A 21,377-nucleotide genomic window follows, 5' to 3' on the forward strand; every position below is an offset into this window, starting at 1 on the left:
CGAATCAACAGCCTGTTTTATACCGATACAGATTTTCTGTTCCATTGAAGGGCTGTCACTTCGCTATGAGCCTGGTTTGCACTCCTGGCATAGACCAATTTCGCCTCCCGTCATTTGTTTGGAGCATTGGAATTGGCAAGCCTGGTGCATGTAATATTCCTATATGCTGTTCAAGTATCCTGCTGGGGTGGGGAAATAGAACAAGGGTATGGCCCCTTTCAGCCTGGCAACTGTTCCTTCGCAGCTATTGAAAGGATACAAAAGAGAGCGACCAGAATGATGGGATGGAGGAATTGGATTATATCTTGTTATAAATTGGGCATGTTCTCACTGGAAAAGAGACGGTTGAGAGGTGATATGGTTGCAATTTTTAGGATCCTAAAGGGACTAGATACTGTAGGCAATGACGAGCTGCTTCACCTTGTCTAGAAGAGTAGGACCAGAGGACCTGGTTTCTGCTTGAAGGGGGGGAAATTCCCAACTAATCTGTGGAAACAATATTTCAGTGAGCAAATGCTCAATCTGTGCAACAGGCTCCCTACGGAAACAATGGAAATAGTTAATTCATTCAAATGTAAATTAGATTTCTCCCAGAAAATATACTTCTGGGGTACAGTATACAAGGCATAACGTGGTAAGTGTAGTCTGCTTGGGAGAAACTGGTGACTTTGGACCTATGGTTCCTAAAGCTCGCCACCACTTGGGTTTTCCTCACCTCATGTCTGGGTCTGTTGTAGACTAACTGATAGAGATTGATTGCTGATTAGTCAACAATCCATTATCCTTGTCTTATGTGACTACATAAAAATAAGATGGTAGAAACAGAACTTGATGGACCTTGGTCTATTTTCGTCTAGCAATCTCTGTTCCTCGTCTCCCTAAAGTCTGTGTATTTAACGATTAGGCTGACTTTTCACCTGGCATGTAGGTTTAAATGTACTGAGTTTGCTTGTGAGAACCCTGCATGAAATGTTTGGGCAGTCTTATTCCAATTTCTAGAGAAAGTTTCCACTGCAAAATTGTTCCTAATTCAGCACTAGTTCCACTCAGACTATGGGATGGGTGGTGTGGGAAATGGAAAAACATCACAGTGTAGCAGTAGGGGATTTTTTTCATGAGGTGCTTGAGTGCCCAAAAAGAGAGAGAGTCTCATTCCCCACAAACTAAAACCCCTCACCTTTAACAAAAGGTTTGTAACAAATACTTGAAAAATGTTGAATTTGTCAGTGTTTGCTTTGTGATTCAGGGAGCTATCAGACTTTGACAAAGATGGCGCGTTGACATTGGATGAGTTTTGTGCTGCTTTTCACCTAGTAGTGGCCAGAAAAAATGGCTATGATTTGCCAGAAAAGTTACCGGAAAGTTTGATGCCAAAGCTGATTGATCTCGACGATTCAGGAGGTAAGCAGAATTTGATTTCCCGTCTAATTGGGAGGTTTTCTGGCGACTGTTTGTAACCCAATGTGTTAAGCTTCGAGAGTTAAATTTCTGCTCACGTGGTTCACATGATTTAAAATGCCATGTATTTTGGCCTGAGTTTGTTATTGAGGATTGGCATTCAGTATTCCCCTGAGGATAAACTGGGCTGTCTAACGGCTTGCCTGTCTTTGAGAGTTTTGGGTGTAATGGCTCACCCAATCTAGTCTTAACCCGAGTGCTATCAGGCAACTGTGAATTCTGCCCCTTAACTCAGGATTGTCACTCAATTGAAACTGCTAATGTATTTCAAATGTAGCTTTTTTTTTATAAAGTCAGACTTACCAGACAGTCGGTTGAAGTTCTGCTTTCTGGCCTTGCACATTGCAAACATCTTTTCATCGTTGCATTTTCAAATAGGATGGTATGCATTCGGGAATGGTGACTTATGGATAATTAGCTAAGTTGCGCTTCATTCAGGATATTCAACACAGAGATCGATAGATTTTTGGATATTGAGGAAATCGAGGGATATGGGGAGGAAAGTGGAGTTGAGGTCTAAGATCAGCCATGATCTTATTGAATGGCGGAGTAGGCTCGAGGGGCCGAATGGCCGCCTCCTGCTCCTAACTCATGATCTTATTAGTGGTAACCACACGCATGCATTTTGAGCAAGGTGTGTTCTACATGTACAAACACACAGCATAGCTAAATGTTTAGTTTTCACATTTTTGGGTCATTTGAGCATTCTGCCACTTTAGATGGACACTTAAGACCATATGGTGCTATTTGAAGATCATCAAGGCGTCCACCTCATGTAACCAACACTGCTCCCACAACCAATGCCAACCGGGATTAATTGATCATTCATTTCATTACTGTTTGTGGGCTTTTGCTGTGCACGATGGCTGCCACATTTCCCCCACAAACACTAACTGCACAAAATAATTGGATATGAGGCTTTTGGGATGTTTCTAGGAGACATGTTACGGTGCTATGTAATCTTTGCTGATTAATGCACCTTTTCTGAGATATCTGAAAACGCTTCACAACCAATGAATTACTTTTGAAGTGCAGTCATTATATGGGCAAACACAGCCAGTTATGCACAGCAAGTTTCCACAGCAAATTAATAATCTGTTCTTGGATTGTGCTGGTTGAGGGAGAATATGAGCTATGAAACAATGGGACTCTGCTATTCAAATAGTGGAATGGGATCTTGTGTGTCCACCTGAAAAGGTAGACTGGGCCTCAGTTTAAACTTCTCATCCAAAAGGTCAACAATGCAGCACTTCCTTAGCACTGCACTCGCGTGTCTGTCTGTGCTGAAGTCCTGGAGTGCGATTTGAGCCCACAACCTTCTGGTTGCTGCAAGTGTTTCTAACTGAGCCAAGCCGACATTAAAGCACTTGGCTTCAGGAGCTTACCTTCTTTCAGAAGGAAGAACCATGGCTCATTGCCAACCTCGAGTCCACTTCTGAAACTGCAGCTAGAAAACAACCTGGAACGGAACCCCTAGTGTGTGCAGTGACTTCCTGTGTGCGCGTGTAGGTTAGAATATTTTTATGAATGTTAATGGCAAGTGTCAGTACTGTGGAGGAGTAGTCAGGGCACTGTTGTGTGCTGGGTTGAGCCCATGATTTTCTCGTTGAATATGAGTTCCTAATCTTGGTTGTGCTGTTGTGGAGAGGAGCCGAGTGGAGTTCAGCTATCTCAAAAGGGAAGAAGGAGTAACTACCGTAGGCTGCTGCTGTTTTATCTTGCAGTCCATTTTGGAGCAGCTGTGGCCTGGTCACCTGCCTGTTCCCTAAATGTTTGCTGCAGGAAGAATCATTGAGTGAAACCTTCTTTAGAAGAAGAAGCCTCTTTAAGCGAACCCTCTTTAAGCCTCCAACTTTGATGTTGCCCATTTGCTCCATGCCTACTTTTAGCTTGTTTAAAGATATGAGTGCTGTACAGTTCACATTAACCCACTTTCTGTTTTAGAAGTTGCTGACCAGGGTTCTGAAACTGGCTTCTCGACCTCTCCTGCAGAAGTGCCGCCAAGCAAATCGCCGTCGATGCCCTCACTAAACCAGACGTGGCCAGAACTGAACCAGGGCAGTGAGGTTAGTAACTGGTCTCTCTTGTATTCCATAGATATACATCCGACCTATTGCACATTAGCCACTGTTTCTCAAGAGAGCATCTTGTTTAATTACATCATTGCTTGCTGAATACAATGTTACCTGTAATTGGAACAGGTAGAAGGTGAACTGCATGGGCCAGTGTCTTAGCCAGAAATAAAGCGCAAATGCATGTAGAGCATAAGTCCGAAAGTTACATTATTTTCCAGTGGTCCATGTTGCCTTTTATTTTTTTAAACTGTCACCTCACGCTTTGAGTGCTTTGTAAATTTTATTTTTTAATTAAAGTGGTGCTGTGGTTTAAAGCTATTTGGCATGCGACATTACAGAAATCCATTTCAGGTGTAGACCACATAACCACAGCCTGCCCTGTGGTTTATAGGTTATAAGTGGTGTGAAACATAATTTTTGTTTTACACTAGTTAGTTTTGTTTCATTTGTTCCTGTTATTTTCCCCCCCGCCCCCCTCACTATTCCCCCCCTGCCAGTTTCAAGGCAGGGCTCAACAACTTGTACATATGACCATTCTTGTGTGAGCTTAGACACTGAGTACAGAGGGCTATTTGTCTGTTGGGAGCATTGCAATTCTGTCGCATCCAAAGATCTACCAACGAACTCCAGCTGGAATATCATGAGTGGAACCTCTATCGGATATATGATTTCCTTTTGTGTTCCTCCCTTTCTTGGCCTGGGAGTGATGAGGCTGGTTGCAGCATGCACTAGAGGCACACCCAACCCCATTTAAAAAAAGGCTGTAACCCTGGCTAACCCAGCATGGAGCAGGGATTGGATCTGCTGCATCTCTAACCTGTATAGTACTCTGTCACTGAGTGCACGCACTCCATCGGTGGAAAGACGTGATCAACTTCCAGCGCTTCTCCATAAATCTAGGGTGATTCATGGGAAAGGTCATTTATGACATTGAGGGTATTGAACTTGTGAATTTGAGAAGTGATTGAGCTAAGTGGCCTTTTGTTTCCGATATTCTTGACTTATAAAGGGTAAACCTATTATTTTTCTGTCTCACTTGCACTCCCTGTCCGCACAAATAAAATTCAACATGTTTAACACCGGTACTGGGGATGTTTGGGGATCGTCTGAGCCAGTTGGTAATGCGCTGAAACACCACACGTAAAAGAATGCAGTGAATTCAAACACAGAGTCTTGTAAAAGTTGTTAAATAGCTTTGAATTATGCATGTTAAAAGCAAATGAATGTAAATACCAAAATTGTCCTTGTACTTAATCATCAGGACAAATTAAATTATTTTATCTTAGTGAGATGCTTTTGGGGAGAATAAAAGGGCATTTTCTTGCACTGGTAAAATCTAATCCTTTTTTTCTCTGTCGACCTCTTTGTTTATTAGCAATGAGTGCACATTGGAGTGGCCCAGCTCTAAATATCAATTAAAAGATTACTTTTACCTAGGCAGGCTTGATTTTATTAAAATGGAGTCATTGGTCAGCGGAGAGCAATCTGCTCGTAGGAGAGCAGCCAGATTTCAGTGATCGTTGAAGCTGATTTGTGAAAGCTTTCATATCTGCCATTCATTTTCTATTTACATTCTCTACTTAGGAGCATGGGGCCCAAGTTTGCCCCCAGGGTTAGAACGGCACATCTCCGTGTGGTGCGCCGAATTTTTAGAACAGAAACAGCGCCTATTATTTACCTTGGTATTCTCCTCTCCGTCCGGTCGATCCAGGCCCTTGGCGCGGCGCAGCGCAGCAGAATGCGTGGGGGGTGGAGCCAGGTCGTGGCGCTGAAAACAGTGCCGGGACCTCTGCACATACGCTGTGTGCGCGCATGTGCTGTAGTTCCAGGCCCCCGAGGCTGCGTGGGAGGGGCCCGAAGCACACCGCCCCTAGCCCTGGCCAAATGAGCTCCCAGGACGAAGATCGGACTCGGGCCTCCCTCCCTCCCCGTTCAGCTCCCGCTCTTTTTCCCCCCGCCCCCTCCCCGATTAGCAGTTTCCTCCCTCCCTCCCTCCACGTCATCGGCAGCGGGGCCCACCTGCCCGGCCTCTCGCTAGGGGCAGGCCCTGCCTGAATTCCTCCTTGGCCGGTCTCTCGCGGTGGGCCCGTCCGAAGTCCTGTCCTCCCGCTCTCGCTGAGAGAGACACTGGGAGGCGGGGGGGCCTGTCCAAGCACGCTGTTGGAGGTCTCCCAGTGCTGCAGTTGGTGAGTAGAAACTTAATTGTTTATTTATTTTTTTTTGGCTTGATTTATTGATTTATTTATCATTTATTATTGATGATGGCTCTTTATTTGTAAAACGGAAGTGTTTAATGTTTGTAAACCCCTTTCCCCTCCCGCTATTCCCTCGATCCCCAAGCCTGATTTATAGTGTAGGCAAGGTTTTTCTGAGCGTTCAAAAAGCTACACTTACTCCATTCTAAGGTAGTTTGGAGTAAGTTTTCGCTGCCTAAATTTACAAAACAGGCGTAAATAGCTGGATACGCCCCCTTTTGGGGAAAAGAAAATCTGTTCTAAAATGGAACTATTCTAACTCACTAAAACTGGAGCAAACTAAAGGCCGAGAATTGTAATTTCTAAGATGCTCCATTCTAAACTAGTTGCTCCAAAAAAATAGGAGCAATTGCCCTTCGTTTACAAATCCCTCCATGTCCCCGCCTATTTTCCTAACCTCCTCCAACCCATCAACTCTCCTATATCTGCACTACTTCAATTCTGGCCTCCTGAGCATCCCTGATTTTAATCGCTCCACCATTGGCAGCCATGCCTTCACGCTGGAATTCCCTCTCTAAACCTCACCGCCTCTCTACCTCCCCTTTTAAGACTCTTCTTAAAATCTACTTCAAGCATTTGGTCACCTGTCCTAATGTCTCTTTGTATGGCTCCGTGACACATTTTGTTTGGTATACAAATCAGGAACAGATGTACAGGCTGGGTCACTCTTCTCTTGGGGGAAAAAAGAAGACCTGAGGGGTGACCAAATGGAGTACTTTAAAATTATGAAAGGTTTTGATAGAGCAGATACAGAGAGAATGTTTCCACTTGTGGGGAAGAGCATAACTAGAGGCCGTCAATATAAGATAGTCACTAAGAAATCCAATAGGGAATTCAGAAGAAACTTCTTTACCCACAGAGTGATGAGAATGTGGAACTCGCTACCACAGGGAGAGGTTGAAGCAGACAGTATCGATGCATTTAAGGGGAGGCTAGACCAGCATATAGGGGAGAAGGGGATAGAGGGTTATATTGATAGATTTAGATGAGGAAAGACTGGAGGAGGTTCGAGTGGAGCATAAATGCCGGCATGGACTGGTTGGGCCGAATGGCCTGTTCTGTGTCGTTTATCCGATGTAGAGCCTTGGGATATTTTACTGCATTGTTGTAGTAGATTAGAAGGTTGATCAAGCTGCAGATTTCTTCGTGCCTTTTCTGGTGTCACTTTGTGGTTGACTCCTGGGTCCAGCTCTTTGCTGTGAGATTAGCTTCTCCGTGTAAATGTCAGCTGAAGCTGCAACTCGAACGGAATCCCTCCGTACGTGACACAGCACGCTGTTGTGTTGCATAAATAGGCTGCCCTCCCATCCTGTACATGGCATTTCTAACACCGCTAAAAATGCCCCTTGTTTGAGGTCCTTGATATTGAAGAGTAAACGGGGATGGCGTGAGGTGATTGAAAATAGGATTGTAGTTGTGTGTTATTTTTATGTGGTGTTATAATATTCCTAGATGCTCCTGACATTTCAATCAGATGCTGGAACGTTCAACTTGTGAACAAGGATTTCCGGACAAAAACAACCCTACTGATAATTTAATGTTGCATAAATTACACTGCTGTAGAAATGGGTTCCCTCACTCATAAGTGCTCAAGAAAATGGATCGTGTATCGATTTAAAATCTTGCTGCAGCACACATTCTTTAAAGCACTCGAGTGCAAATACTCCAGTTTGAAACTCGTGTTGCTGTAACTTAAACCCCAATTTTAACTCTGGACGGCAATCGGGATGCAGGGGCCGAGGCAGACACCGAACTCCTGGAGCGTGAGGCTTGGGATATTCCAATTTCTTGGTCTCGGGAATTACGTCACTGTCAACCGAGGGTCCACCTTTGTGGCGGGGGAGTCGGGATGCTGCCAGGGACCCATGGGAACCAAGTCCTGGCACGGTGAGTAAGGAGGGTGGAGTGGGGGGGGGTGAAATCGGGATAGTCTGCGAGCAGGGTGGCTGCCGTGCCCAGGAGACCAAGGTATTCTTCTGGGGCCAGGAGCAGCACTTCTGGCCTACAGGTAACTTAAAAAAAAATGTAAAGGTTAAACTTACTTAGGCCTCCTGAGGCCAGAATCTTGGCTGCCGGAAGCTTTTGCTGGTGGGGTTGATTAAGACCATACTGCCCTTAGTCAGGCCCACGGTTAAAATTGCAACTGCTACTTGACGTCATTGGGACACTACTTTACCATTTAAAATAGGCCACTCACTCCACTCTTTAAAATGGTGGGTGGCAGGAACATAAGGCGAACCCCCCCAACCGTCTTCTTAACCCCCTGCCCCCACTGTTCCAGCCGGGCAGTGGAGGTGTTAAAATATTTTTTTTAGTTGCACCATTCCTGCAAAATTAGTAGGGTGTTACGGCGATATGTAAAGGCATGACTGTGTAAGCTTTCGTCTTTAGTTCCCACACTTACTTATTTTTCCTTTAAACCATCCATGGAGGAGGCACCAGCAGCCTTTAAGCATTTAGTTTCTGGCTTGGCCATGAATTGAAGAAAGATTAGAGCAGGAAAATGTTAAATGTTTCAGTACCCATCTTTTCATTAAATTCTTTCTATCTCCCGCCCCCCCCCCACCACCACCCTTCCTAACCTCATGCTATCTCTTTCCCTTTCCAACCTCGTGCTCTGCTCACCAGACTTTATGGGAATTGAAATTAGTAGGCAGGTTAAACCATTTCATAATTTGGATTTTACTATCTATAAAAGTTTTCTGTGCAACTGGAAACTAATGGTTAAAATTGGCCACATCATTTGTACTGAGCAGCATCCCATGTTCACTGTAGGTGTCGACTGCATCACTGGCTCATATCTAACTCGTCATGGGCAATCTAAATAACACATTCAGACAACACTGTAACTGACTATTGTCATTATCAGACTACATTTTCTTTTAAACAATTTTAATGGGAAAATAAATGCAAGGACAATTTTAATAGGAAGATGAATATGATTCTGTATTCTACTTGAGGAGATGGTACCTCTTTCTGCTAGCCTTAATCAGATGTATTCAAATGTTGCCGGAGGCATAGTCTGTACAGCATGCTAATATCAGCCTGCCTGTAATTCCACTGAGGCAGCTCCATATCCTGTCATGAGTGTTGTAGGTTGGTCATAGCGTTCTGGGCTTGTGGCCAAGGCTGTACAAATCGGCCCTCGTCTGAAGGCAAGCTTTGTTTTGACACTTCACCTCTGTCGCCTGCTCGCATGGTGAATCTCATCTGGACCATTATTTGGGAAAAGTCTGGGAGAGGGAGGGAATATGCTTCACAACTTGCAGCTGGGTCAAGAGCAGCTTACAAGGGGTTCTTATTGCAAGTTGTGTGAAAGGAAGCTTGTAATGGAATTGTGCTTTTGAATATGGCAGGAATGTAAATCAAATGGGGTATCCCATCCGTATGCATATCCATGTCCTGATTCTAGTCTGGATGTCTGTGAAGAGATGGCTCCCTCAAAAAAAAATTATGCATAACCATATTTTATTCTTGGCTGCCTCTCATTGTGACAGTTCCCATTGCTGCAGTTCCCACGCCCAGGAAGGTGCTATATAGCTTATTTAATATGAATTGTAAAACGGTTGCAGCATCATCCATACTTGCATTCATAAGCAGACCAACTATAGTATCTTAAAGGGAAAGGAAAGCCAAGATGGAATTGTCTATGTTCAAGATATTGTCCCTGGACTTGGTTTTTGTTACAGGTGTTTACAAGTTTTTGTAGTTGGATACGTGTACTCCTAAATGTGCAAGTTAGTCATTGTTCGTTTTTTTTCCTATTTTATAATCGGTAATAGCACGAATCACATCTGGGGTATAATTCAAGCAGAGATTTAACTGCACTTTGCTGAAAATTCAGCTTAATTATGGGTCACCTCCATACTGCATAATTAGACCATTCTTTCGCACCTATGCTGTTGTGGTTTTTCCCAAAGTGATTAGAGCAGATCGGAGGATAGTTTTTCATTAGACTCATGTTCATAGTGGGGGGCGGGGGGAAGGAGTTGATTGGACAATGTCATGTGTCACTGTCGACAGCCATGGAGCATGGAGAAAGACTGGGTAGTGTTGTTGGGGCTGGATTAACCCATCCCTATACCTTAGTGTGACAGGCAAGTGAAAATCCGAACAGTTAATGGGCAAGTTTCATTTTGTTTATATCTGATAAAATGGTCCAGGACACAGAATTTAATTCTATAGTGGGATATTTTGCATGCAAATGTAATCCACTACAATTTATGGCTTTTCTGGGTATAAATATGATGATTGTGTTTGAGCCATCCAGCAAATTCAGTTCACATTGTGATAGGAAGGGCTTGCAAAAGGGAAAGCCTGTCAGGAGTGTCATGAATTAAATCAGCTATTCTACTGTTCACTATGTCCTCCATTTTCCCCTCATCCTCACAAGCATTCCAACTTGGTATTTTAATAAGCAGTGTTAAATTTGTACATAATAACGTAGATAGAAATCTAGATGATGCTAAGTAAATGGTTAACAACTGCTGGCCTCCTTACTAAAATCCGTAGTCTACAAAATGACATTCTTCAGTGTATAAAAGGTTTTCACAATTTAATCATTCAGATTAGACTAAAGTGAAATTGCTCACGCAAAGTTTTGGGTCATCATAGAATGGAGAGGTGAAGAGGACACTGATGAAGGCTCTGATCTGTAACCCTTCATACCCTGGAATCTTCATCTCTACTGTCAATGGCATTGCTGTGTGGAAAATCAGGAGCTCTAGCACTGGAGGGAGACTAAAGCACCATGTGGTGTATACCTAGCTGCTGCTTTCAGGACAGCGTCAGCAGAGAGCTGAGAATAAGACACCTGCTCTATTCCAGGTTGTGTGGCAGTGAAGAGATTTCAGGGGAGAAAAGCAGCCTAAAGATGTTACAACTTTTATTTTAAACTTAGTGTATGGAATATCCCCTCAACACTGTCCTGAATAAATTGAAACTTATTCTTGGTGTTCAGAGGGACTGCTCTAATAGGAACATTCCACCGGGTCGACATTCGCTCCAACTCCAGTTGATTTCTATTTGGTCACGCCCCCAATAGCTTCATGGACGCCCACAGCTTGTGGTCTGCTCAGAAGATTCTCAATTACTTCTCTGGCAGGCTGCAATAGAAGGGGGCATTGAAACTGACACTTGAACGCAAGTGAAAGGTTCCGTAGTAGCATTAGAGACTCGAGCTGTCAATTCTCCTTTGAACTTCAGGATTGACATTCTGGTGTGAGAAGAATGCAGATCCCTGCGCCTCATGATCGCATGCAATCAGAGAAGGGCCCAGATGTGCAGTTCTGAGCATTTCCGCCCCAGACAAAGTTGTGGGTTTCGATAAGCTGCTGGGGACTTGTCCAAAGAAGAAAGACCTGTTCATGGAAGGGAGGTCTTTCATTAGGCAGGATGGAGAACTTATTCACATTGAAAGGGCATTTTTATTTTTTTTTTATTTTTCCTTCTCTCACCCCAGCACCTGTACAACATTTGCCTTCAGTTCAGTGAATTGTACGATTAATTTGTGTTAATTGAATATAAGCTGGCAAGCAGGAGGGATACCACCTCATTAAGCAGTTAAAAGCATATGTGCATCTCTTGTTGTGAATTAAAGTGCTTGACTTAAAACTTCTCCTTTTTTTACTTCTCTGCAAAATTACCTTTTATAAAAGCTTTGAGATGTGTGACTTTTTCCTCATTCTGATTGGTCTCTACTCTGTCTGTCCAGCAGTGGGAGACTTTTAGTGAACGCTCCTCAAGCTCGCAAACTCTGACCCAGTTTGATTCTAACATTGCACCAGCTGATCCTGTAAGTGAATCACATAGTGGGCTTTCTGATATTATGCTTTTTGTATTATTAACCCTGAACTTTAAAAAAAAAATAACTTACTGGTTTTGCATGTGCTCGAGTTGGAAGTTCAGTGTATGTACATACTAATCAACTCTGTTCAAAGGAGAACTGGTGATATCAATACATTAAGATCTTGTTTGCTTCTTTCTGTGCTGCGTCCAAATCATCAGCATGTGCTTACAAGTGTAGTTCTGTCTCTAATCCTGAAGCCTATTGTAATGAAATGGTCTTCCTTTTGTTGTAACTGGCTTATCAACTGCAAATGTGATAACCCTGCACAATAATCCCCTTTCCTTGCATCGGGGGCTGAATTCTGTATAAAGATTGGGAATTTCCCATGTTACTTTCTGCCTCCACTTCCCTCCCCCGCCCCCCCCCCCCAAAACACCTGGTCCCAGTTTATTTCTTTTTTCTCCCACTCTCTTGCTTTCTCTTGCACGTGCTCTCTCTTTCTCTCTCCCTCTTCTCTGCCCCCCTCCCTCTCCCTCTTCCTCTCCCTCTTTCTCTCTCCTTTTTACACTTCTCTTTTCCTTTTGCCTCTCCTGAGGTTATGAATGACTCACTCATTTAGCCATCATTCATAAATAAAAGCAGAAAATGCTGGAAATACTCAGCAGGTCAGGCAGCATCTGTGGAGAGAGAAACCGAGTTCACGTTCCAGGACATAAGAGCATAAGAAATAGGAGCAGGAATAGGCCATTTGGCCCTTTCGAGCCTGCTCTGCCATTTAATAAGATCTTGGCTGATCTGATCATGGGCTCAGCTCCACTTCCCTGCCTGCTCCCCATAACCCTTCACTCTCATCGCTCAAAAATCTGTCCATCTCCACCTTAAATATATTCAATGAGCCCAGCCTCCACAGCTCTCTGGGGCAGAGAATGCCACAGGTTTACGACCCTCAGAGAAGAAATTCCTCATCTCAGTTTTAAATGGGTAGCCCCTTATTCTGAAACTATGCCCCCTAGCTCTAGGTTCCCCCATGAGTGGAATTACCTCACATTTACTTACACAAGTGGTACAGAGGTAGCCATTAGATCGAGAAATCAGTGGAAATGAAGAAAGATGGGGTTCTAGAGAGGAAATTTTGCAAATTTCATGTTGATCAATATGGTACCAGAGAGTTTACCAGCAGAATGTATTACCATTTAAAAGAGACCGAAGCACAACCTTGGAATGTTATGTTCATTAATTTGGCATCCACTGTGGAAAAATCCATTAAAGTGAAAGCTAGAAAGGGATCTGCAAGATGACCTACTGGAAAAAGTTAGAGATATGAGGTTGTAAGTGTGTGCAGAGGCAGGGGGGGGGGGAAGGAGAGGAAAGAACAAAGGGGAAGGTTTGTGACAGAGTGGAAGGCAGGATAGATTAAATGACAAATGGTATGATTATACAAAGCAAAAGGTGATGGTAACAGGACAAGTAAAGAAATAAAAGATTGGTCTAGAGGAGGTGTAAGTGGGAACAGCAGAATCATCAATAGCTGCTGTCTGAAAGAGCGAAAGCAGAGATTATGATCTGAAATTGTTGAACTTGATGAGTCCAGAAGTTTGTAAAGTGCGTAATCGAAAGATGAGGTGCTGTTCTTCGAGCTTGCGTTGAGCTTCGTTGGAACAGTGCAAGAAGCAGAAGTCAGAGTGGGAGCGGAGAATTAAAGTGACAGGCAACCGGAAGTTCAGGGTCACTTTTGCGGACTGAAGAGGTATTCCGCAAAGTGAGTTTGGTCTCCCCAATGTAGAGGAATGTAGCCATCATTCATGGTAGATAGAGAGCAGCCAAACCTAGTCCTGTCTATGCAGTATCCAAATATGAACTAACCAGCCGGGGTCACTGGACTGCAATTAGGATTGGGAGCACTGACTGGAGTCTCATCTTTTTTTATCCCAGGCCAACTGTTTCACCCCATTGCTGAACTGGCACAGATTAGCTAACTCTGGGCATCAACCATGGGCCATTTCCTGGTCTCAATGGCTTGGTATCACACCACCACATAAGTAGATGTAACAATTGCAGATGCAATTGAATGATGTAAAATCTGAAATAGTATATTTTGAATGCAAGAATGACATGGAAATATAGTCAAAATAGAGGAGAATGAGTCGGGGAGATAAATCCAGTGACTGAAGGGTGTAGAACAAAGGACCATACAAAATTAAATGCAGGGTGTTCAGGACCGAGTGCAGGAGAACTGTGTTTATTTTAGAGTTGTGAGGCTGTGGAATGCATTGCTGGCGTCAGTGATTTGAAGCAGAGGCCATGTTAATAGTTAAGGAGAGGTTAGATAGGTGGCTGAAGGAAAGGGGAATAAAGGGTTATGGAAACAGTGAGCACATGGGATTAGAACTACAGCTTGTGGAGGATAAACACCAACATGGCTTGGTTGGGACAAACAGTCTGTTTCCGTGTTGTAATTTATATATTTTTAAATAGAGGGTTTTTAAAGTCATAGAATAGAACGATAGAATGGTTACAGCATGAAAGAAAGCCATTTGGCCCGCCAACTCTCAGCTAGTCCTACTCCCCTGTCCTCTCCCCGTAGCCATGTACATAAACCAGTAAAAGCTAGCTTGCCGGTGTGAAAGTGATCATAATGGCTATGTGGATGCTGAGCTTCATCACAAAGTATATAAAAGTAAAGAATTTACTGCAATTGTGCATCGTGCAGGTCAAACTCGGTTGGAATATTGTTCCATTTTTGGCACCCCACATTGGCCTTGGAAATCCAGTAACAGTTCACCACGTGACCCCAGCTGTGATGATCATGAGCAAATTTTAGTCATATGCCAAGAAGTGAAAGGTATTAATTAGGTTAGACTTTCCTATAGTTCAGGAATCCAGAAAAGGGAGCACAATCTTAGAATTAGTTAACCCAGTTAAAAGCAAATTTTTTTACAACTTCACACATACGGCTGAGAGAATGTCCAGTGTGCTGTCTTCGAAAGATAGACCTGCTATAGCTAGCAACATGATGGAGCAGACTCAATTTGGTCAAGTGGCTTCCTAGGTATTTTTATAATCCTCCTAGTTTAATAATTGACATAAATATGTGATGCACTTATTGCTGAATGTAGGCAAGTTTCTGTTATCTCTTTTCTCTTCCCTTCACCTCCTTTCCCACCCCCACAATGCCACTTACATTTGTGATTTGCTGTTAGTGTTAACCCTCTACTGACTAAATGATGGAATAAGATTGCAGTTCTATTTTTGCATAAATTATAGAATAAGGATGTGAAAGTTTTTTTAACTAAATTAAAAGGTAGGAGATGGGGAAAGCGTCACTGTAATGTGTTCTGCTTACAAATTTTGTTAACTCGCGTTACCCTTGTTTGGATGTGAAGGGCTGTTTAAGAGCAAGTGTGATCGTACCGACCTTTATATCCACTTTCATTCCTGTCGGCAGTAGAACACGTGACCTCTGCTGCTGTGGTGTAGAGTCATGTTGTTCTAACTAGTGGGTTTGCATCTGTGATTTTCCAAGAGAGGCACAAGGGGAAGGTTATATGCTTTGTTACAGCAAGGGGCCTAATATATCTGCTCCTATAGCTCACTTCGGCAGTTACTGGCCAGATGATGCTAAAGCTGCCAGATTTTGTTCAAGCAACCTGGAAGACCCATTTCCCCCCACCCCCACCCAAGGATGTGGTATCTGTCGCTGGCCTTACTACCTTGTAAAAAGGTTGCAAGCAGGATACCTCCCTGATGAGATGATGTCCTGTTAGATAGATATATATGTATGCCCTAGTCCTTCATTGTGGTGTCATTAATTGATATGATCATGCAATTAGATCACATTTGTCACTCGTGTTTTGCGAACACATTTTCCTTTTGCTGAGGTGCAATTGGAAAGTAAACTTCAGAGAGGGCCACAAGATCCTTTGAGTTATTGTTGCACACCATGCCAGTCTGGGTACAGAGCAACAGAGCACTGTGAGCTCTGCCCATCCCAAGGCAGAGGAATCCTGACCATATCTGAAGGAAATAACTGGTTTTAAAGAAAACACAGCTATATGGAGAGAATATCTTGTCTTTACTAACAAACGAATATCACAAACTGCAAGGAAGGTTTATTTGAATGGGCTGAAACATTCCTTTTTGCCAGAAGTGATTTCAGGCTAATATTGACTTCCTGTTCTTGCGTATTATCGATTTTTATAATTGCACTGTTGCCATTGTGTGTTGTTCATATTATTAAGTGGGTGCATTTTAAAAATGTATTTATTCAAATAGTGTTAATAGTTTGATCTATAGTGAAATGCCTTTTGGAAATGCTAATGGTAACGTCTGTTTTTCTCCTTCTTCTCCCCTAAAAAAAATTAACTCGCAGGACACAGCTATCGTTCACCCTGTTCCAATCCGCATGACTCCAAGTAAAATTCACATGCAAGAGATGGAGCTGAAAAGAATTGGAAGTGGTAACGAAAATGGCTGCTCCCATGTCTGTCTGTCTAATACAGCATTTATTTCTGTGCTGGCCATCGAAGTTTTAGTTGTGTTGCTATAATCTTCCTTAGTTCCAGAGAAAATGTAATTTTTTTTTAATATATTCACCTGTCCTAGCTTAAATGTCTTTTTTTTAATGATTTCTCCGCACCCTTTTTGCAACTGTTTATAAAATGGGAGACTCTCTCTGCCCAGGGGCATGGAGTAAGATTGGCTGTTCAGCCTTAGACTCTTGATGGGATGGGGTGGGAGGGTGTATTGTGGCTCTTCAGTATCTCTTCCGTGGAGGTGCAACACACTTCCCTGGATGAGAGGGGTGTGGATTGAATTCTGAACTTCCCACAAAAAAATCTTGAGTGTTTAGATCATCACCAATGTTACTATTTGTCATCTAGAGCAGGTTAGCTATAACGCTCTCTCGTATTTTAGTTGTAACTGACAAAATTAATAAATGTTCTTCCAGGCATTGCCTGGTCAGGTTTAAAGTTTGTAAATTGGGTGAGTTAGCCATAGCCAGGTCCCCTGGCTCCATTGGTGAAGGCTATGCACACTAGAGAGGCCCCTTGCTCCATTTCCTGAACTGTACTGAGTTGTGACATCTTAGCTGGCTTGGCAAACAGCCTTCCGTGTCCTTGGGCCAGGGAGGGGGGTAAAATTAGCCAGAGTTCATGTCGTGATTGCTATCGTAAGGCTCCCGCTAGAAATCGTTCATCTGTGGATGTCTTGGGGACAGGATGAAGCTCATATATGGTCTGTCCCCCACCTCCCTGGTTGAAACATAGAAAATAGGTGCAGGAGTAGGCCATTCGGCCCTTTGAGCCTGCACTGCCATTCAATGAGTTCATGGCTGAATATGCAACTTCAGTACCCCATTCCTGCTTTCTCGCCATACCCCTTGATCCCCCTAGTAGTAAGGACTACATCTAACTCCTTTTTGAATATATTTAGTGAATTGGCCTCAACAACTTTCTGTGGTAGAGAATTCCACAGGTTCACCACTCTCTGGGATGAAGAAGTTTCTCCTCATCTCGGTCCTAAATGGCTTACCCCTTATCCTTAGACTGTGACCCCTGGTTCTGGACTTCCCCAACATTGGGAACACTCTTCCTGCATCTAACCTGTCTAAACCCATCAGAATTTTAAACGTTTCTATGAGATCCCCTCTCATTCTTCTGAACTCCTGTGAATACAAGCCCAGTTGATCCAGTCTTTCTTGATATGTCAGTCCCGCCATCCCGGGAATCAGTCTGGTGAATCTTCGCTACACTCCCTCAATAGCAAGAATGTCCTTCCTCAATTTCGGAGACCAAAACTGTACACAATACTCCAGGTTTGGCCTCACCAAGGCCCTGTACAACTGTAGTAACACCTCCCTGCCCCTGTACATCGCTATGAAGGCCAACATGCCATTTGCTTTCTTAACCGTCTGCTGTACCTGCATGCCAACCTTCAATGATTGATGTACCATGACACCCAGGTCTCGTTGCACCTCCCCTTTTCCTAATCTGTCACCATTCAGATAATAGTCTGTCTAGATTAGCTTGTGTTTGGTTACACACCTGGTGAATGACCATTTAAACAAGATAAAGAAGAGCTGACATTACTTTTCATATCCCAGTACAAGAATTTAGGAGAGACCATATTAATTCTTTCAGATTGTAACTGATTTGATTTCAAGCGCTTAATGCAGAAAAATAACTGGTTCCTAAGCTTCAAATCAAAGTCTAGAAATTATTTTGTTTATAATGTTCCTTCTGTTTAAAATCTGATGGTCAAGTGGGGACTGTAAATAATTGAATTGCAACCTGTTTACCTCACCAGCAAACACACAATCCAAGTTTGTTGGCTGTTGAGTGCTGAGAAGGTTTTTACTCTGCATTTATTTTCCTCCAACCCCAGTATGCACACTCTACCCTTTCCGAAAGGATTTTCAGCCATGTTGTTCCCTGCCCTGTGTCTCTCTGTAGCTGATTCATTCTGCAATATATTCTGAGCGGTAGGGATAATTGATAATTACTGATGGTGTTTTAAGTGTGGGTAGACCTAAATTTATTTCCTGTGAAATTGCTCCCGTCACCCACTTAACAAATCTGTGCTTCCCGCCCACTCCAGCTACATAAATAAATTGTTGCCGCTCATGACACCTGCTCCATATTTCTCTTAACTTCATAGCTCGATGACTGCTGCACAGTTGTAGCCTTTCTTCGCCCACCTTTGTCGGCTGGAAGCTGCCTAGTCATGGGTGTTGTGTCCTCTTGGTTTCTTGTCCCAGAGTGCATGTCTGATGGGGCCAGGGCTGATGATCGAGATGCTGGCCTGGGAGATGGCAGCAGGCTTGGGGCGGTTGAGGAGTAGGACCCTGGCAAGAGGCGTCATGGGGAAGAGAGGCCACAGGAATTGATCTATGGTCACCCCAGGATCAAAATGCATTCATGGCAATCGACTTGCTGCCTGCAGGCACTCTGGATTTTCTTCAATATAGCTCGATGCAGAATGTGTATTTCAGGCCTGCAGTATTTTAATGAGGAGAGCTTTTGTGCTATCATAGTGCCAGGAGAGAGGAGCACTTTCCCTTTTGCTATCCATTGTCTGCATCGGGTGCCCACAGTTCAGTTATGGCCGGGATCGGATGTGGAATATCATTTCCACGACTCTGCTCCACAATGTGCCTTGGCAGGATCACTCTACAGCATCTGTTCCATTCCCTACTTTCTCACTCCAGCCATAGTTCTGACCACTCCAGTGAGGTTGCCAGTAGCATTGTAGGTCGAAGTTCACTGGGGACCTGATTAAATGTCTTAACCTCATTTTACTTCAGAACTTTGCAGCTGGCACCAAGGGGAGATCCTCATTCCATCATTCTGAGCTGGATTAAAGCCAAGGTCCCAGAGATGAATGAACAGTTCAGTGCTCCACCCAATCCCTGTTGGTTTCTTTTTTGGAGAAAATGATAACACTCTGTTTAGTTCTGTATCACTTATGAATGCAGAAATAAAGAACATGTCCTTTTTTTGTTGTCTTAGTTCAAATGCCTCATGACAGGTTCTTAACAAACTGACAAAGTATCCTAGGCTAGAAAATCAAACTGAATGGCTTTGCCATTTTGTGATGGTAGGTGCAATTGGCAAAGGACTGGCCACTGTATTAAGTGCATATTTCAGACCGGACTGAATAAATGACGGTGCCCAGCATAGGCTTTGTTTACATCGGGTGTCATTTTAATAGGAAACTTTAAACCAAGTGAATTGCCAGACGGTCACAATAATCGCTTATGTTGAACCTTTGGCTGTGAAAATTCCCTTTTTAATATAATTCTGGATGGACAAGGCAACCCAGTGCAAAGCCGGCTATGGGAAGCACTTCATGGTTTTACTTGCGCTGGATCCCTGTGGTTATTGCTTGCGATTTTCATTGAGGTTGTACTCGTATACTGTATTTTATGTATCCGAGTTTGAAAGTAGAAACCTAATCCGGAGGCCAGATGTGTTCTCAGCTACTGTCAGCTTAATTTTCTAGAGTTACATGAACTGTTGGTAATGACATGACACTGCAATATTTAAGGATTCATGGAATGCACATAACTTCATTTCATGAAGTAGGGTAGAGAATTGTTGCATTTCTGAGCATGCCCCCGAATATCCCGCCTTGGAAGTGATGACTGCTCGCTGGATGCTCATGCTACTGTTGAGAGTGTGGGTCCAAGGATCTGATGTGGAACATAATGATAACTGTAATGGAAATCGTGGCCTAATTATGGGAGCAATTGATTGTTTTCTGCGTATTTTGAATTGCCGTTGATGAAATCCAAATTACTTGCATCATTGTTTTATAGAACGAACACACCCAACTAGTCCTTCGCTTACAAACTCGCCTGAGCTTTCAGAAGAGACTAAACTAGCTACTACTGTGAAATTTGTTGCAGGAAACACTGTAGGTAAGGAAAATAAATGCTCTGTTGCACTTATTTTTTTTCCTCCCCATAAGCCACAGTATGATTACTTTTGTATATTTATTTTGGTTCATAATGAGAACCTTAATATATATAAAAGAAAGCTGTTTTTACCTGTTGACTGGGGCTTCAGTTGTACATTGTCTCGTCCCTAGTTTAGTGGGGTGGTCTCGGAGCTGGAGAGAAACCCTTAGTCAGGGCTTCCACTAGCTTGTCGGGGGTTATCAGTCGTGGCTCAGTAGGTAGCACTCTTGCCTCAGAGTCAGAAAATCATGGATTCAAGTCCCACTCCAGAGACTTGAGCTCAGAAATTTAAGCTGACACTCCAGTGCAGTGCTGAGGGAGTGCTGCACTGCCAGAGGTGCCGTCTTTGGATGAGCTGTTGAACCGAGGCCTCGTCTGCTCTCTCAGGTGACACTATTTGAAAGAAGAGCAAGGGAGTTATCCTCAGTGTCCTGGGCAATATTATTATCGCTCTATTAACATCACACACACACATTATCTGGTCATTATCACATTGCTGTTTTTGAGAGGTTGCTGTGTGCAAATTGGCTGCTGTGTTTCCTACATTACAACAGTGACTACACTCAAAGTACTTCATTGGCTGTAAAGTGCTTTGGGACTTGAGGTCATGAATGGCACAATAGAAATGCAAGTTTTTCATTCTTTGGATGGTATTGGGTAGCAGCTGAACCTGGTGGGAATGGATTAGTGAGCAAGGGTGGACTTGCAAGCAGGCAAGCTTTTATTTTGGTCAGCGAGGTGTCTGGCACATGCGGAAACCCATCACCCTGCTGGAGCGCTTTGTTTTGACTATATGGAATTAACATTTTCCTCACCGGGATGCAGCCCATTTAGCAAAGCCCAGATAACCTGGGGGCAAATAGTAAGGGCCAAGGCTGAGACCTCTCCCGAGTGTGCACGGGCTACTGCTGAATTTTACCTGGTTAGAATCATGCAGCTTATCAGCAAAAAAAGCAATGATAGATTTCCACCTGCTTGTATAGCCAGGATCATCCCTACGTTGGAGTAAGGTGGGGAAAATTCCCAATCCTCATGGCATCTGGTCTAACCCCCTTCTAGTCCAGTAATAAACTGGAGCACTGGGCCTGCACAGTTCACCTATAGAATTGCCAAGATAACTGCAGAGGATTGACACTTCCAATGCACGGAGACCCAGCTTTAACCCCCAGCCAGGATGGTCACTTTTATTGCATTAACTTAGTGACCTTGACCAAATTACTTGCTCCAAATTTCCTTCGCCCACTCACCATGTGCACAATTATTACTATTCAAATATATTCTCTGGAATTTGCTTGTGAATATTTTAAGTATCGGGTTTGCAAGAATTTATGCATTGTATTTGG

General features: G+C 43.4%; 1 protein-coding gene across 8 annotated transcripts in view; it reads left to right on the forward strand.

Moving 5' to 3' along the window:
- Window positions 1-21,377, forward strand: part of reps1 (RALBP1 associated Eps domain containing 1) — a 101,475-nt gene that overhangs the window by 70,964 nt on the left and 9,134 nt on the right. For 5 of the 8 annotated variants that reach the window (XM_070889099.1, XM_070889095.1, XM_070889098.1 and 2 more), the window contains 5 exons: window positions 1,247-1,401; window positions 3,403-3,524; window positions 11,502-11,582; window positions 15,946-16,033; window positions 19,894-19,995. In XM_070889099.1, coding sequence (XP_070745200.1) covers window positions 1,247-1,401; window positions 3,403-3,524; window positions 11,502-11,582; window positions 15,946-16,033; window positions 19,894-19,995 — 548 coding nt within the window. The remainder of the gene's footprint in view (window positions 1-1,246; window positions 1,402-3,402; window positions 3,525-11,501; window positions 11,583-15,945; window positions 16,034-19,893; window positions 19,996-21,377) is intronic. The other 3 variants (XM_070889101.1, XM_070889102.1, XM_070889097.1) reach the window with 2 other exon arrangements.

Source organism: Pristiophorus japonicus, chromosome 9 (genome assembly GCF_044704955.1).
Source record: "Pristiophorus japonicus isolate sPriJap1 chromosome 9, sPriJap1.hap1, whole genome shotgun sequence".
Lineage (NCBI taxonomy): Eukaryota > Metazoa > Chordata > Chondrichthyes > Pristiophoridae > Pristiophorus > Pristiophorus japonicus.